Source organism: Quercus robur, chromosome 2 (genome assembly GCF_932294415.1).
Source record: "Quercus robur chromosome 2, dhQueRobu3.1, whole genome shotgun sequence".
Classification (NCBI taxonomy): Eukaryota; Viridiplantae; Streptophyta; class Magnoliopsida; order Fagales; family Fagaceae; genus Quercus; species Quercus robur.
The window spans coordinates 77,664,858-77,681,710 of record NC_065535.1 but is presented as its reverse complement, the minus strand read 5'-3'; the positions used below and the strand labels follow the sequence as shown (position 1 = coordinate 77,681,710).

Genomic DNA, 16,853 nt, shown 5'->3' with positions numbered 1-16,853 from the left:
ACCTACATCAATTGGTCTAGTAATAAAAAACAATCATCAGGAGTATACGCCATAGGTTGAAACTATTTCTAAAGAAAAAAAATGTTATTTATGGTTTTCAAAAATAAAAATATTTACTCCCACTTTTCTACTCTATTAAATGTAATAGAAAATATCAATATTCTTTATTTTTTTTATCCTCAGTCCTCACATTATTTTAATCTAGGACCTATTAATTGCCCACTAATTTATCTACTAAAAAACAAAAGCTCAGTAATTGAACAAAAGCTCACCACTGCCGACAGCCTAGTGGTCCATCAGCCTTTCATTTCAGATGCTCAATCCAATTCTGGGTACCATGCAACTTCCCAAAGTCTACAACACTAGAATTTTCTATTTTATATATGATTGTGACCAAACCATTGTTACCATGAATTACGCAATGCGTGCATTCACATTCATGCTACACATGTCAAAATCCAAAAACAATGCTAAAATACAAAATTACATTATAATTTCTACAAACATTTTTTCTTCTCAATGACATCGATTTCACATTACTAATAATGTATTTTACACTTTTGTTTAATTGGATTTAATTTATCAACTTGTAATTAATCTTTGCATTGGTCTAGTGAAGAAACACTAACAGTTCCAAAAAAGTGGCACAGGAGGCAAGTGAGGCAGTGAGTGTCCCCATGTGCAGGATGTTGAGAAATCTGAATTATTGGTTATTTGGTCTCTGATGCACAAACTAAAGTAACTCGTTTATCCCTTTTAGAAAAAAGTCGGTGAAATAACGACGCTTAATATTGTCCATTGACTAAAGCTTTACCCCAAGTTTCCATTTCTTTGTTTTTTTCTTCAATTGGTCATAAAGACTCGGAGCATTTGCATCAAATTAGGCAAAATTTAAGCCTAATTAAATTTCGGAAGTCACTTCTAATTTGCCTTGTCCAATTTTTCACTCCTATCAGCATCAAATTCTTTGTTATTTTATCACAAAAATCCGACCATCAAGATTTCATTCACACTATCCAACAACCCACGGCCAGGATAGCTATCCAATAGCCATGATCGACCCCTCAATGTCCAAGATCGGCCAATTGGGTTCCACCATGCCGGATGATATCTACCCACGGTTAACTTTGATCACCGCACACCAACGATAGCCACTCCATGCTTCGGTTGTGAGAGAGAGAGAAAAAAAAGGGGGAGTTTGGTGAAGCTATAGTGCGAGAATAATTTAAAAAGACCTAGTTATTGCTTCAATGTCTCGAAAGAGTGGTTTACTAGTTTTTGTTGTTGAGGTAGATGTAATATTGACTATGAAGGCATTAGAATTTTCTTTGGAGGTAAGCATCTCTAAAGCGATATTGGAGGGAAATTCTAAGATTATTATCAACCCTTTGAAGGAGAGGGACCCTTCCCTCACTTCCTTTGGTCATATGATTGATAACACTAAGCTCCTTGCAAAAGCTTTTAGTTTTATTACTTTCTCCCATGTACGCCATTAAGGTAATTCTGTTGCTCATAACATTATTAAGCATGCCAAGCATGTCACAGGTCTCATGGTGTGGATGGAGGATATTCCTCCTTACTTAAATGCTATAATTCAAGTTGATTTGGCTTCTCTTTAATGAATTAGTAGTCTTTCTCTCTCAATTTATATATACACACACATGTTTTCTATTTTGTAGCAAGCCCTATGCTAAGGTTTTAAATTTTTTTATTTTTGGTTTGTTAACAAAATTTTGGTTAGACACAGACTTTCAATCCAGCTAATCCAATATGAATGCTCTTAGATGAGGCTGAAGGCCTTAAATTGTACAAGGAGAATGCATAATTGTATATTTATGCATTTGGTAATCTTTCAATTTCACTTTACCAATATTTTCCCACTCTTCCCTTAGATTTCCATGGTTAATTTGGATATAAATTAGGGTCCAAAAGAAGAGAGGTAAACACAAAAAATTTCATAACATTTTTCATAATAATTAATTTTCATCTGAGTCTATCATTAATATTACTTTTATTATCTATCATTAACAATATTATGTTAAATCAACAATTGTGAAACTTTTTGTAAAATATTTTGTATCTATAACCTTTCTCAAAGAAGATTCAATTTCACACCTAGGTGGCTTCCAATTTTCAATACAATTATGCAGTTATCTCAACAATTTCACCTCAATAATTTTGCTATTGGTGTGTGTTTTATATTATTTTAATATGTTGTACATTAAAATAGAATCAATAATATTGAGTGTATTGTAAAGTAGGATGATAAAATAGATAACATAGCTGTTTGAATTATTAAAAGCAAAAATTTTTACGATAACCGCCGATTGCGCAAGAAATTGTGATCGGCACAATATTATTTTTATATTAACCCATAACTAATATTATTATTTTTCAAAATTAAAAATTACTGATACCAATGACATTCAATCAGACCAACACTGTGTAAAAAATCGAAACAAGATTTGTGTCCCTAGCTAGGGCTTAGAGTGACTGTTTTCAGTTTGAAAGATTCCACAAAATCAAGCAAAAGTAAGTATACTTTGACAACAAACTCAAACCGGCTGGTATTTTGTCACGTTACTTTGAAAATTTAAATCCGGGTACCACTACCACCTTTTAAGGATAATGACCTTGAGTCCTTGACTGCAATATTATAATATCGGGAGGACTTTCATCAAAGAGTGTTGCCCCCATATTTCACCATTAGAGAGAAATATTTATTGTTTATTATTTGAATTTATCAATGATATTATTATTTTTTTAAAATTACTATTAACAATTTGTTAACTTACTTTATAAGGTATTTACTTTTAATTATTGTAATTTGCTTTATTTGGTATTTCCATTAATTTTAACCAAATTTGATGACAAGTGCCAACCAATCCCATTGGGAAAGAATTGAAGAAAGAAATTGTTCTACCTTAAATCTTACGCCTTGTAGTACACAAAATCGAGTGAGGATTGAGGGAGAAAGTTAGAGAAAAAACTAGAATTGTTTAAATATAAGGCTTAAATGACTTTTTTATTCAATTCTTTCTCTATATGTGATGTTGGCACTTTCCTCATCATTGAATTCTATTAAATTAGTGGAAATATCTCATAAAGTAAACCACAAAGGGAGGTAAATGCCTCATGAAACAAACCACATAGGAGTTAAATGTGTCATAAAATAAAACACATGATACTAGTTCCATGTTTTTACCCTTACTAATATCATGTGCATATATGTTAGATTCTAATGGATGAACCTTGTTATAAAATTCTAAGCCTTCGTTTGGATTGAAATAAAAAATGAAAAATATTTTACTATTCAGTTTATTTTTGCTATTATTCATGGGTCTCACTGTACTTTTTGGTACTATTCACGGGCCATACTATACTATTTCAACTAACTTTTACTTTTATCTACAGTACTTTCAACAATAAGTTTTCAGTTTTAGCAAAATAAGCGGTATCCAAACAGACCTTAAATGTTAAATTTAGAGTGAGAGTAAGTTTATGGATAAGGGGCGGCTCCAAGTTGGAGGTAGGGTGGTCATAAGACCATGCTGACCCGAAAAAAAATTACATATAAATTCTTTTTAAAAATGATTTGTCTTTCATTAAAAAATAATTGTGACCGCCTTAAATTCTTTAAGGCCCTTTCAATCAAAAAGAAAAAGGCAAAGAAAATTTTTATTGAACTAAAATTTGAAAGAGATGTAGTTTGCAACATTGATAGTGATACTATCTTGCAATGATTTGAAAACTCGTAAAATGATGACATAAATTTAAATTCTCTAGCATCATAAAAAAAAAGTTAATATATTTTTTTATATAAAAATAATGTGGGGGGGCATTATGTGAAAACAAAAAACCCCTAAACCGTGCCGCGCATATGCAGGATGTTCACTCCCCACTAAATCTAAGTTTCTAACTTTTCTCACGTTTTGAACATCTACCAAGAAGAGTAATTGATGGAAAATCAATACCTCTAAGGTCAATGAAGCCAATGATTGATGGATCTAATGGCACCTACTAATATTTAGTTTTTACCAAAGTTCAAGTAGTAGTATTAAACAAGGTCGGTGAAGCATGCATAGAATTTCAAAAGAATTATTACTAGTATTTACGCATTAGGTTAAACAATTAGTGGTAATAAAGATGCATTAACTTGCGTTGAACAAAGTAGATGCATATGCTTAGACACAATTAATTATATGTCGGAGATTCAAAAGCACTTCTAATCGTATTTTCAAACTAAGCTAACAACAAATAAAGGTTTTGGGACTTGTGGGTACTTGAGAGCACTTATAATATTGTGTCTTAATTAAAAAAAAAAAAAGGATATATATGGATGGAGACTCAAAAGCAAGAAAGCATTGCTTTCTTTAGTAAAATTCTAGCAAATTAATCATTTAGAAGCAAGAAAATGTGGAAGACCCATGATCATTTTCAACATTGAAGTTTGAAAAGCAGAAACTAGCAAATCAAATAAAGGTTGTGTTGCACACTTAAACCTAAGATTAAGAAAGTGTTCTAAACAGGGAAATCCGCATGCACTAGCATGGCTGCATGAGCTCGAGTCAAGATGAACACTATAAAACTAATCATTTTCATTCTTTTTCATCATTGGTTCCAACCGACCCATAACTCCCAACTTCCAGATGATGTTTCTACAAGAGATTCACAATTTCACATAAGTCGGCTGGTTCAGTCTACACCTAACTAATCTCATATTCAAATTAAAGAACAATGACTAACAATATAATATATATATATATATATATATATATTTATTTATTTACAAGGAAGAAGAAAGACCTAGTATACTGAATAATATAGAGAGGCACCTTATGTTGCATGTGGACCCCAAAATAATTGCAAAAACATTTAAATAAAGAAGTGGAAATCACCTAACAACCCAACACGTCCCCCCTCTTTTTTTTTTTTTTTTTTTTTTTTTTTTTTAATTTTTAATTTTCTTTTTTTAAAAAGATGAATGTATGATATATCATCATATATGATATATACATGATAAGCGCATGCTCACATGCACAGTTGCACACACAAGAAAAAAGAAAAAAAAGAAGAAGAAGAGAATTGGGTCCTTTGAATGAGATTGTTTCCAATTTTATCATCAATTATATAATGATCTTTTGAATAACAATATTCTAATGATATAAACATTTTCACTAACTTCTTACATGCCTTTTGAGTTAATATATCGCGCTAGATACTTTACAAAATATTAAGTATATGTAAAAGTAATGTTATTCTAATTATCACTTATTATCTTATTTTGCAAAAAGAAAAAACAATTTATGTCTTTAATGTTTCTATATTTCTGTATGAATAATTTACTTCTTCTCCTCTGTAAATAATGAGTTCACGGGTCTAATCCAATGGTATAGTTAGTTGTGTTTTATCTAGTTATATGCTATTGTCACATTCATCAAGGTCATGTACTATTAACTAATTTAGTTTTTTCATCCAAGTTCATCTGTACAGAAGATTCACATGAACTGACATGTATAAGGACAATGGTGCAATAAATGAAATTTACATAATGTCAAATTTCATTCTATTTTTTTGCTAAGCTCTTGTCAATTTTATTTTCTAAATAAGAACTGAGGTAACAGGCGTCTCAATCCAAAAGCTTTTATATGAGTAGAATTGCTTTCATGAATATTATGACTATTTCCATATAATGCAACATGACAATTTCCATTCTTGTTGGGAACTGTTAATTAAACTTTTTTTTTTCTTACCAAGCCATGAAAAAGTACGGTATACAGTCTTTATCACTCTTTTTACTACCATCTACAGATTGGACAATCTAGATATTGTCAAGAAACCATTTATGGTGTATGTTGCAAAGCAATTGAGCCATCAAGGAAACAAACATGACAAACACTGAACCATCTGAGAAAAGCAAAAACTTTTTGTGGCTATACCCTAGCTAGCTAACAATGTCTTGGTTTAACAACTTGCTGGTTGTTAGCAAAAATTGAACGCGGTTTTGAATAAATCTCGAGGCACACCAAATCTTACATCAAATTTCATACTATGTTGATTTGTACGATTGTGTGTAGTTGTCACTTTTTGCTTACTACTGATTACATGATGGATCTACTAATTTTGTCAATCACTAAATCAAGTTAATCAACAAGTTATGAAATTGAATATGAAAAAGATGCATGAGAAATAATATGTTCACAACATTTTTACAACAAATTTTAAACGGCAAGTTGTTATTAGTTGTTATTATTGGTGTATAAAAGTAATCTTAGTGTTTGGTTTATATTTGAACCAATAACAACTAACCACCTATGATTTGTTGTGAAAATGTTATAAAAATGTTGTGGACGTATCACCTCTCAAGATGCATTGTTGCTGGTTGGTTTTGAGAAAAGGGGTCGCCGGGGTTTTTTAAGGGGGTGTCTGTGGACAGAAGGGGGGTCCTTTGAGCAATTTAATAGTAACACGTGACAGTGTTTTGGGCAAAAGCACGGAAATTTCATATCTAGTGCCTCATATAGGAACCTCCTTCACATAACATATATACTGAGGCCTAAGGGTAGCCACGTGTCATGTCGTGTGAGCTAGGGAAATTGCATGTGATCTAAGGCTTAGAGAATCAAAGGATGCTACCTACGTTCACGTCCTTGTGTCCCAAACAAGGGAGAAAAACAATTGTATATATGAGAGGTAGAGATAGCATATGAGATTTTGCTTGGTGACAATAAATTGAATAATTTCCGAGTAGATAAAGAAAGAACTATTGTTGAAAATTTTAGAACATGTACATTTTAATAATGTTTGGTACGATTTGTGATAAAGCTGAACTATTGTATTGTATAAAGATTATATATAATGTTTCTGTTGAGATCCTGCTTAACTCATCCCTTTCCTGCAACTTGTGCTCTAACCAATGACAACATGCCATGCCAAGAGACTTGAGACTTAAAAATCAAGAGTATTACACAAGGGTAGCAGTGGTACCCTGAGACAAAAGCAACAAATTTAGTGATACATATATTTTTAGTCTTTGATTAATATATAATTATTATTGTATGAAAGTAATGTTGCTATAATCAAAACTTGTCATTTACTAGTAAGTAATGAAAATTTTTAGTAGCATTAATGTTGTGCCTATGTAAAAGTAATAGGATCATTAAAACGGGTTACTTTAATCATTTATGAGAGTAACAATATTATGAACACACATAACTTTTTTTTATAGCTTACTGACTTGTACGATTGATTGTGATTGATCAAAAGTGGTGAGTTAATGCAAATACGTGTAGAAAGTTGTGAAGTTGTGAAATTGGAACGTCTCTTTATAATTATTTAATGGCGCAATTGCACTTTTAGTCCCTACATTTTGACCTTTTTCCATTTTAGTCCCTACATTTTATTTTTTCCACTTTTAGTCCCTAAACCAATTAACGCGGAACATTTAAGTCCTTGAAACACTGTTCCGTCACCAAACTACCGGAGAAACTGACGGATTAATAAAATAATAATAAAAATTCACTGTAGCACTGACATGTCAGCATATAAATTTAAAAAATTAATTTATTAATTTTAACTAAATAAAAAAAATAAAAACAGAATTAAAAAATCATGTTCAAACCTTGCCCAGAATAAAAACATGTGTTCTTCCCCTTAATCATGTTCTTCATTTTCTTCCCAGCAAACCTTGCCCAGAAATTTAAAAAATCAATATTTTTGTTTCTCTTCTTGCATTTTCTTAGCAACCAAACATGCAAAACACACAGCAATCTTCAAATGAGAACAAAACCAACAATCACAAAAATACAGATCTCCTACAAAATCAATCTCCAACAAAGAACCAAACCCAAATCTCCAATAAAACAACCAAACCCATAAACCCAACAACCAAACCGATCTCCAACAAAGTAAACCTTAACCTTCAAACCCATAAATCTACTTGGGAAACAAATACAAAAAAAAAAATTTGGGTCAGATACCCACAGGAAAAACAAACCAAAACCCCCCAAAATTCTCCGGCAAACTAACGAAATTGTTAGCAAAGTAAGGTTATTTGGAAAAAAAATCTAAAACCTTGTATGTAAAAACTTGTAAAATATTTTACCAGAAAAACAAGTATAACGTATTTTACAAAAATATCACAGCTGACTGTCTTTCATACCCAACTCTTTCTCCCCCTTTCTCATACTTTACTCATCCTCTCTCACACTTGCCCAAACCAGTGACAACACCCATCGGTGACGCCACTCTTCAATCCACTTCGCCAGCACCTTTCACCGCTCTTCGCCTCCACTCCGTCGGCACCCTCTGCCTTCGTTCTGGTGGCACCACCATCAGATCTTGGCCCGTTTTGTCGTCGGAGAAGTCGCTGCGAGGGGGCCGAGGTGAGCCTTGTCATCGCCGCTTCGTCGCTCGTTGCTCGGATCTGGTTTCACTAGAAATGCCGTCACTAAGATCTCTGACCTGGAATCGGTGAGAGTGAGTGGGGTTTTTTTTTTCCTTAACGATCTGGGCTTTTGGGATGGCTTGGGGGTTGCGGTGGGTGGCTGGGCGGGTTTATGGAGAGTGGCTGAGTGGGTGGGCTGTGGTGGCTGGCTGGCTGGCTTTTGCTGATTTTTTCACTCCGATTTGTGATTTAGGTGGCTGATTTAGTTTGCTAACAATAATGAAATACTTTTAATTCTGTTTTTATTTTTTTTATTTAACTAAAATTAATAAATTAATTTTTTTAATTTATATGCTGACGTGTCAGTGCTACAGTGAATTTTAATTATTATTTTATTAATCCGTCAGTTTCTCCGGTAGTTTGGTGACGGAACAGTGTTTCAAGGACTTAAATGTTCCGCGTTAATTGGTTTAGGGACTAAAAGTGAAAAAAATAAAATGTAGGGACTAAAATGGAAAAAGGTCAAAATGTAGGGACTAAAAGTGCAATTGCGCCTTATTTTTACGATTAAGATTGTGTCCTTAACATTGCTGTGGACAGAAAGTCTCTGCTAGTTCATACGGCTAACAGTACTTGCAATATACGATATAATGTGGCATCCAGTGATTCGTAGGTGAAATTCAGTGATAGACCCTGATTAGAGAGGATCAGTGTCCTATGATCACATGGTGTTGCGCAATGAGAGCTTTACATGGAGGCCCACTTTGTTAGTTAAAAAACAAACATTTTTCTTCAAGCCCACTTGAGATCAAACCCCAACTTGGGAACATACACATAACAAGTCTATGCTCTCTCTCTAACACACCAAGCCTAGTCCACTGCTTTCTCCAATGCACTTGTCTTCTTCACATCCAACATCACTGTCTAAGTAATTGTACTATCTCTCTCTCTCTCTCTCTCTCTCTCTCTCTTGCTCTCCACTTTTCCCTTATGGTTCTCCTCTTTATATCCCTCTAATCACTTTCTCTGTTTCTTCATAACTTATAGTATCTTAAACTACTTGAGCTACTTCTTCTTCTTCTTACTAATTTAGCTAAGCCTTTCTTTTCTACACCCAGAAGAGCTTTCTTTCTTTCTTTTGTTTCCTTTTCTTTATCTTTCTTTTGAAGTAAACACAAAGAAGAAACACTCTAGGCATGTCTAGCAGAAGGTCAAGGCAATCTGGGGCTTCAAGGATTACTGATGACCAAATCATCGACCTCGTTTCCAAGTTACGCCAACTTGTTCCTGAGATTCAAAATAGGCGTTCTGACAAGGTACTTTAAAGTTTTAAAGTCTAAAGTTTAAAGTTTTGACTCATCTCTCTTTCTTTCTGAGCATTGTTGGCTTTGAACTCTGCCACCCAACTTCAGCGAAGGTTGTAGGAAAATGTTACATCTAACAGCCTAGCTAGCATGGCACATGTGTGTCCCATAGTATAGTATAATAAGACTCTTGGGGTTTGTTTCAAATTTGACCCGGGTATTGAGGACCATTTGTGCATTATTTCCATACAATAATGCATTCATGGACATTAAAAGGTTCCCATTGACTATTACTTAACAGTCTTGTGGCTGGACCATGTAACACAAGGTGTACATATATGATCTTTGTATTAGTTTGACTTTTGACCATATTTTACATGGTTAAAACTTAAAAAGATTATAAAATGTCTTTAACTAAAGCATTTAGAAGAAAGTGGGGTTGTTGATAAATTTGAATTTTCACTCATTTATTTATTTGTTTATTTGTGTTTGAAGGTATCTGCTTCTAAGGTCCTACAAGAGACCTGCAACTATATCAGAAGCTTGCACAGAGAAGTGGATGACCTTAGCGAGCGACTGTCCCAACTTTTGGCCACAATTGATGCTGATAGCGCTGAGGCTGCGATAATTAGGAGCTTAATCTCGCAATAAATTAAATCCTTAAAATTTTATATAAATATAAATATATATATCTATATGTATTCTATAGCTGCACGTGCATTTCTTACAGACTCTGTAGAAGTGTAAGTCTTGTGCAATGGGCACGACCTTTTAAGATTTTGGTCACTAGATCAAACAAGGGTTAGTGTGTTTCATATTTTGTGTGGATAGTGGCTGTAATTAAGTTGTATAATAAATGGACTTGCACTAGCAATGCCTTTTTCTATGGATACTTAATGTACTTTTTCTGGGATTCTAGTTGGTTAAGCTATCACTTCATTGACACTAAAAACAGTTAATGTTATTAGGATTACGCGGCCTACTTTTGCATGGAAAATGATCGGATATTGTTATTAGCAAATGGCAAATACATGGTGTAGTGTTGAACTTTAGCTTTTGTTGGTAACTCAGAATCCAATCATTTCATGTGAATGATTTCATGAAAATAGTAATACAACTACAAAAAGAGTGACACTCAAATGCCTTCATTTTTATATCTAATTTAATTTTGATTTCATTCTTAAAAAATGAAGTTCATGCACTAATTGAAATTAGTGAGTTAAATGGATAATTCCTTGACAACTTTGCTTTCATGGTGTACGTGATACTTCCAATATGACATTAGTACTTCCTTTGCCCCATCCAATCAATTTTCTTCAAAGCTATGACGTGCCTTAGAAATTGTTATACTAGCTAGATAAATGCTTAATACTATAGGTTAAATGTGACTTCAAAAAAAAAAAAAGTTACACTTATATGTGACCAAAGAATTCTGTACAACAAATGAAGGGTGTAGAATTTCTGCAAGATTTTTATCAAATACTCATGCACTTTTGCATAAATAAAATGTTGATTAAGTTTGTTTAATAAAAGAGCTGACTGCACAAACACTTATTCTATGTAGTATGAATGGATTTACACACATCAACCAGAGGTTTTTTAGACCGACAGCAAGAAAGGGACTAAACTTTGAATAAAAATCCTGTGCCTTACTCAAACAAAACATCTAGATATGTAAGTGTGTCGGCCATTGAAGACGACAGAGCTAAGATCGATCAATATATATATATATATATATGATGGTCAAAGAAATTTGGTGGTTCATCTCACTTGATAGAAGATTTTTAGCTTGGATATGTTTTTTTCCCCCTCATATGAGAGTACTAGAATTGCAGTAATTATTGTATCTAATTTAAAAAATTCAGTTACTAAGAATCTACGTACACTGCACTATTTCTTGAGGGTAAAAAGGGTTTAGACGCATTTAACTAAATGACCATATTTTCCGCTCAAAATTGTCATTAAAGTCATAGAGAATTTGACTAGAAGCAGTAAAGCTATTTCCCTAATAAAAGACTGATAGGAAAGCTGATTACTTTTCTAATTCACCTGATCTGCATGCAAGAGAAAAATGGGGTTTGATAATCAGCCAAGTAGGTTTCCCAAGACCATAAAATGTTACTCATGTTAGAGTTTTGATTAACCTTTAATTAAATGTTTATGTACAGCTTTTTAGAATCTTATATTTTTATAATCTTAATTACATGTATTTTTTATGGTTTACTTTTTAAAATTTAATAATTACAACAATGAGAATGGAATATTTGAACTCTAGCCTTTCTAATAAAAAAGAGTGCACTGTACTGTTGAATTACAAGATTTTTGACAACTTTCAATGACAAAGTAAATAAGCTTTTAATAAAAATACTAATCCAAATACAAATAAATTAGAATAATAAATCTATAAAAATATTTTACACGTTCTTTTGGAACATAGGAAGCTAGAGATATAGAAACTTGGAGCTTTGTAATTGGTCTGGAGTTCCCAAACTTTCTTTTATTGTCTTGTATATATGATCTTTCAACAATTCAATAGATGAATAACAACTCAGAAAAGAAGTGTTACATCTTGACATGATTATTTTGTTTTGTTTTGATTTTTTTTTTTTCGGTTTTGCTGAAATTTGGCATGATTATTGATTAGTACATGTTCTAACCTGGAAAAAACCACGAGTTGAATACCTAAAGCTTCAAATTTATTTACTAAGTATAAGCTTAAACAAGTTTAATGAGAGCAAATTTATTTCTTTTCAGTGAATAGCAAGTGTACAAATGGAACCCAACCCATACATGCCCTCCAATTATATTTTCCACTTGTTTCTTGAGAAGAGATAAACATCAAAAACATGCTTAATATTATTTGAATGAATAGTTAACCCATGTACTTTTTGTTTGAATTATATGGTAATGGACTTAAACTAGAGACTGTTTCCTTACTCATTAGATTACAAGATAAGTGGAAAGACATTTAATTAAATTCTCAATATTTTTGTTGACTCAATTAAGTTCTCAATATTGAGGTATTGAATTTGTTGAAGAACAAAACAATAGATTTAATGTATAATCCTACCAGAATTATACATTAAATCTATTGTTATGTGAGAGAAAGCAATACAAAAATACTATATGCGATAATTAGGGTCTCCTTGCCTTTAGTCTGGTGAATGGAATGACCTAATAAAATTTATTAATTATAATTTTTCATAAATAAAAAAATTAAAATTATATTTAATTACCTTCAAGGATTTTGACTTATGAGAATTACCTAAAAGGTAGCCATTTTGTCCCCACGTGTTTTTAACCTTTGTACCTAACAAAATAGGCTTTTGGCATCTTTCTGTTATGCATTTTAACCATTAAATACTAATTTTCACAGCAGAATTAAGCTATGAAAACTCTCTTGGTTTTTGATGGTATTTTTTGTTCTAAATTTCAACAGCGATGAAAAGAAGGAGCAATTAGGTAGGAATCTAAGACACATTTTGCTTTTTTTCTTAAGTCTTTTCTATTGTGACTTTATATCTTGAAGACAAAAGGAAGGATGTGACCTTAATCTTTAGCTTATAAAGTCTATTCATCATTGGATCAAAGGTTGGATAAATTTTCCTTACTTTTAGGTCATGATCTGTTGAAAGTGTTTTAAAAAATTGATTGAGATAGAAAATAAAACATTTGAAAAAAAAGTACATTTGAAAAGATGTTACTCAAAATTATTTTTCATAAAAAAAAGACTAGTTGTGATTTTAGTTAACTCAACTAGTAAGTTCTCTTGTTATTGAACAAGAAATCTGAGGTTTGAATCCTATCTATATCAAAAATCAATTGATGTGTTGGCTTGATGATAAAGATCAATCATCATAGAGTGGTGGGGTTCGAATCCCACCTATGCCAAAAATTAATTGTGCCTTGGCCCGATGATAAAAAGCAATCATCATGGAGCGAACACCACAAGCTAAAATTATATAGTATGCCTATATATATTCCGGTTAGGGTTCATTGTAACACAAGTTATTGTACTACACTCTTACATAATAAAGATGTAGCCCTTAAGAGTTTCCTTTATGGCGTAGGCTGACAAGACTGAACTACGCAGCCCTTGTGTTCTCAGTATTCCTATTCTATAAGTATATATAAGCGACTAAACCCTAGAATACTAGTACAAGTAGGAGTTCGTTTGGTCCTATTACATTGGGCTAATATGTTTAATATATCTCTAACACGTGGGTAGGCTTCGGGTGACCGAATTTTTGGGTTTTCCTTACGGGGAACCAAGGAGCACGTCTGTGTAGTTGTTAAATATATTAGCAACGTGATGTGTTATACCATGTTGTATATGTTAGAGTAGATGCGGAAGGGGAATCATAGCATGGAACATTGAGAACATGAGGATTACGTGGTTTAGCCTTATCAGCCTACGTCCATGGGGGAAACCCTTAAGGGCTACACTTTATTATGTAAGAATGTAGTATAATAACCTGCGTTACAATGAACCCTAACATGAGTATATATAGGCGACTAAACCCTAGACTATTAGTACAAGTAGGAGTGGGCTTAGGCCTATTACATTGGGCTAATGTGTCTAATATATCTCTAACACCCTCCCTCAAACTCAAGGAAAAAGCTCAATAAAGGCTTGAGGTTGGATAAGCATAATAAGATCCTTTGAAGATGCCTTGAAGAATGCCTTCGAAGAAACCACAATAAAGAATGTGCCAATTAACCAATTTTGGAGCTACAAATGGAGAAACGGAGTCCAAAATTGGAATCTACGCGAAAAACTGAGTAAGATAGATATTTTTGGAAATTTTAACTTTTGGTTAAAAGTTAACGCAAAAGCCAAAGTCAAATTAGGTCAAAGTTAACAGTCAAGATATATAGTCAACGGGCAATCAACAGTCAGATGTACATTGACATCACGGGTCAATTCGGAATCGGGAAACTAGTTTAGGTGAACTACATTGGTGTTGACGTGGCATCTTGCTAACGTGTTTGATGACTAGATGCTGACGTGTCAGTGACATAGGCCAGGGCTTACATGATTGATGATGAGGTGTTTATGATGTCATCAGATGATGACGAGGCAATTTTCGGCGCATAGAGGCGAGGCCAAAAATCCAGGAGGCATGTGAGAGTACGTGTTTGGTTGAATAAGGGCCAGATTCCTCGGATCTACAGATTGGCGAACGAGGGGACAGGGCAGCAGATGTGTCCAATGAAGATTTGTGAGTGAGAATTCTGATGTGGCGTGTGGGAGATTTTTTGGAGCTAATTGCGGCACGTAGGTAGGCTTTGAGTGACCAAATTTCTAGGATTTTCGTACGGGGGACCAAGGAGCATGTTTGTGTAGTTAGTTTCATTAGTCGAAGGCTCGCTTTGCACAAATCTGTGATTGGAGGGGCACAGCTTGCTTGGCTTATGAATTTTAAACACGGGTGTGAGCGATGGTGGTTTCATGATTTCATTCTTTGTTGTGTAGATATTTTGTTGAATGCGAAGAATGAATATTGGCTTTGATACTACATTCAATATATTAGCAATGTGATATGTTATACCATGTTGTATATGCTGTAGTAGATGCGAAAGGGGAAGTATAGAATAAGAATACTGAGAACACGATGGTTACATAGTTCAGCCTTGTCGGCTTACATACATGGAGGACACCTTTAAGGGATACATCTTTATTATGTAAGAGTGTAGTACAATAATCTACGTTACAATGAATCCTAATATGAGTATATATAAGCGTCTAAACCCTAGACTACAAGTGTAAGTAGAAGTGGGCTTGAGCCTATTACATTGGACTAATATGTCTAATATATCTCTAACAGTATTTATAAAAAATATTTTGAAGACTTGTTTGGTAACAATCGAAAATTGGTCTATTAACTAAATTTTTCTTAGTTGTTGCAATAGACCTATCATGAATGACCATATCACCATTTGATGCCCAAAATCATTGGTGAGACCCCATCGGCAACAAACGCAACCTTTAAACCATCATGCTGCTAGTACTAGCTAGTAAAATGCATCACGTCTAACCACTCCATGCCACTAGCAACAAACCTAACTCTCAAATAGCCATGAACCTTGCCCTAAATCCCTACCCCACCATAAAAACCAAGGCTTTCCCACCGTGTGACTCAGGCACAAACTATTGGTAACACAATGTGACTCAACTAAGGGAAGCAATGTTTGACCTAAACATAATAAGATTTTTTTGTAGGTTACATTTTTATGTACATCAACCCATTTTGACACAATTAATTAATGGGTCAACCCCAAGTTGACCTACATAATTCATAATCAATCCATAGTATATGTGGGGGTCGGTTAATCAATAAATTATTAAAATCGTGTTAACTGGGTCTGTGGCCCAGCTGAGGACGTAAAACCGTTTGAGGAGGTCCATATCAGGTCATAAGGGTAACCAAATGAAACGGAGAGTAGATATCACGTGAGGTGAGTTCAGTATTCGTCTGAGAACAAAATCCTTTTCGGCGGTATGAGTCCGAGGACGACTTGAACGCCACATTGTTGCAAACACACCTCAGAGCTACATTACCACTGAAGGTGGGACATGGGACCAAGGATAAGAAAGAAAAGGTAAACAAATATCTTTAACAATAGCTGCCTCCACATCAATTGCCTTTCAACCAACTCTCTGGCCGCATTAATGTGGAGGTGATGCCTGAACAGTGATGGGGCAGCCTTACAGCTGCTGGTTGGAGGTTCCAGGAGGTGTTGGATGGGACAGGAAGGGATCCCCTGAACCCAACCTACACGTGTGTGGTGAAGATGACACCAAGAGGGCAGTATATAACATGGAAGAACGCATTGAGAAAAGGGATTGGAACTTCTAAACAAAGAATACTTAGAAGAAAACCTTATTGAATAAAGACCTGAACTTGTTTCAAGGAGAAATTGATCATTATATCAGTGCTAATCCATCTATAAACGTGAAGTTTAATCGTTTTTCTTTTGGAGTTAACCTAGTTCTTTGACATCCACACTCTACAAATTTATTGTTTGGGCCTTTAACGTTCGAACCCAATACGAATTTGGGATCGTTACAAATTGAGTCCTTACAATATATATAAACTTAAATCTTTTGAGGGGTAAAATGCTAAAATTGACAAGAAATAGTAACAATTACTCGATGGTTG

General features: G+C 33.7%; 1 protein-coding gene across 1 annotated transcript; it reads left to right on the top strand.

Moving 5' to 3' along the window:
- Window positions 1-9,279: 9,279 nt before the first annotated feature.
- Window positions 9,280-10,577, top strand: LOC126715128 (transcription factor PRE6-like). Its single transcript, XM_050415571.1, has 2 exons — window positions 9,280-9,702; window positions 10,186-10,577. Exons 1-2 carry the CDS (start codon window positions 9,583-9,585, stop codon window positions 10,339-10,341), a joined length of 276 nt encoding a protein of 91 aa, XP_050271528.1. The 5' UTR covers window positions 9,280-9,582; the 3' UTR covers window positions 10,342-10,577.
- Window positions 10,578-16,853: the final 6,276 nt, after the last annotated feature.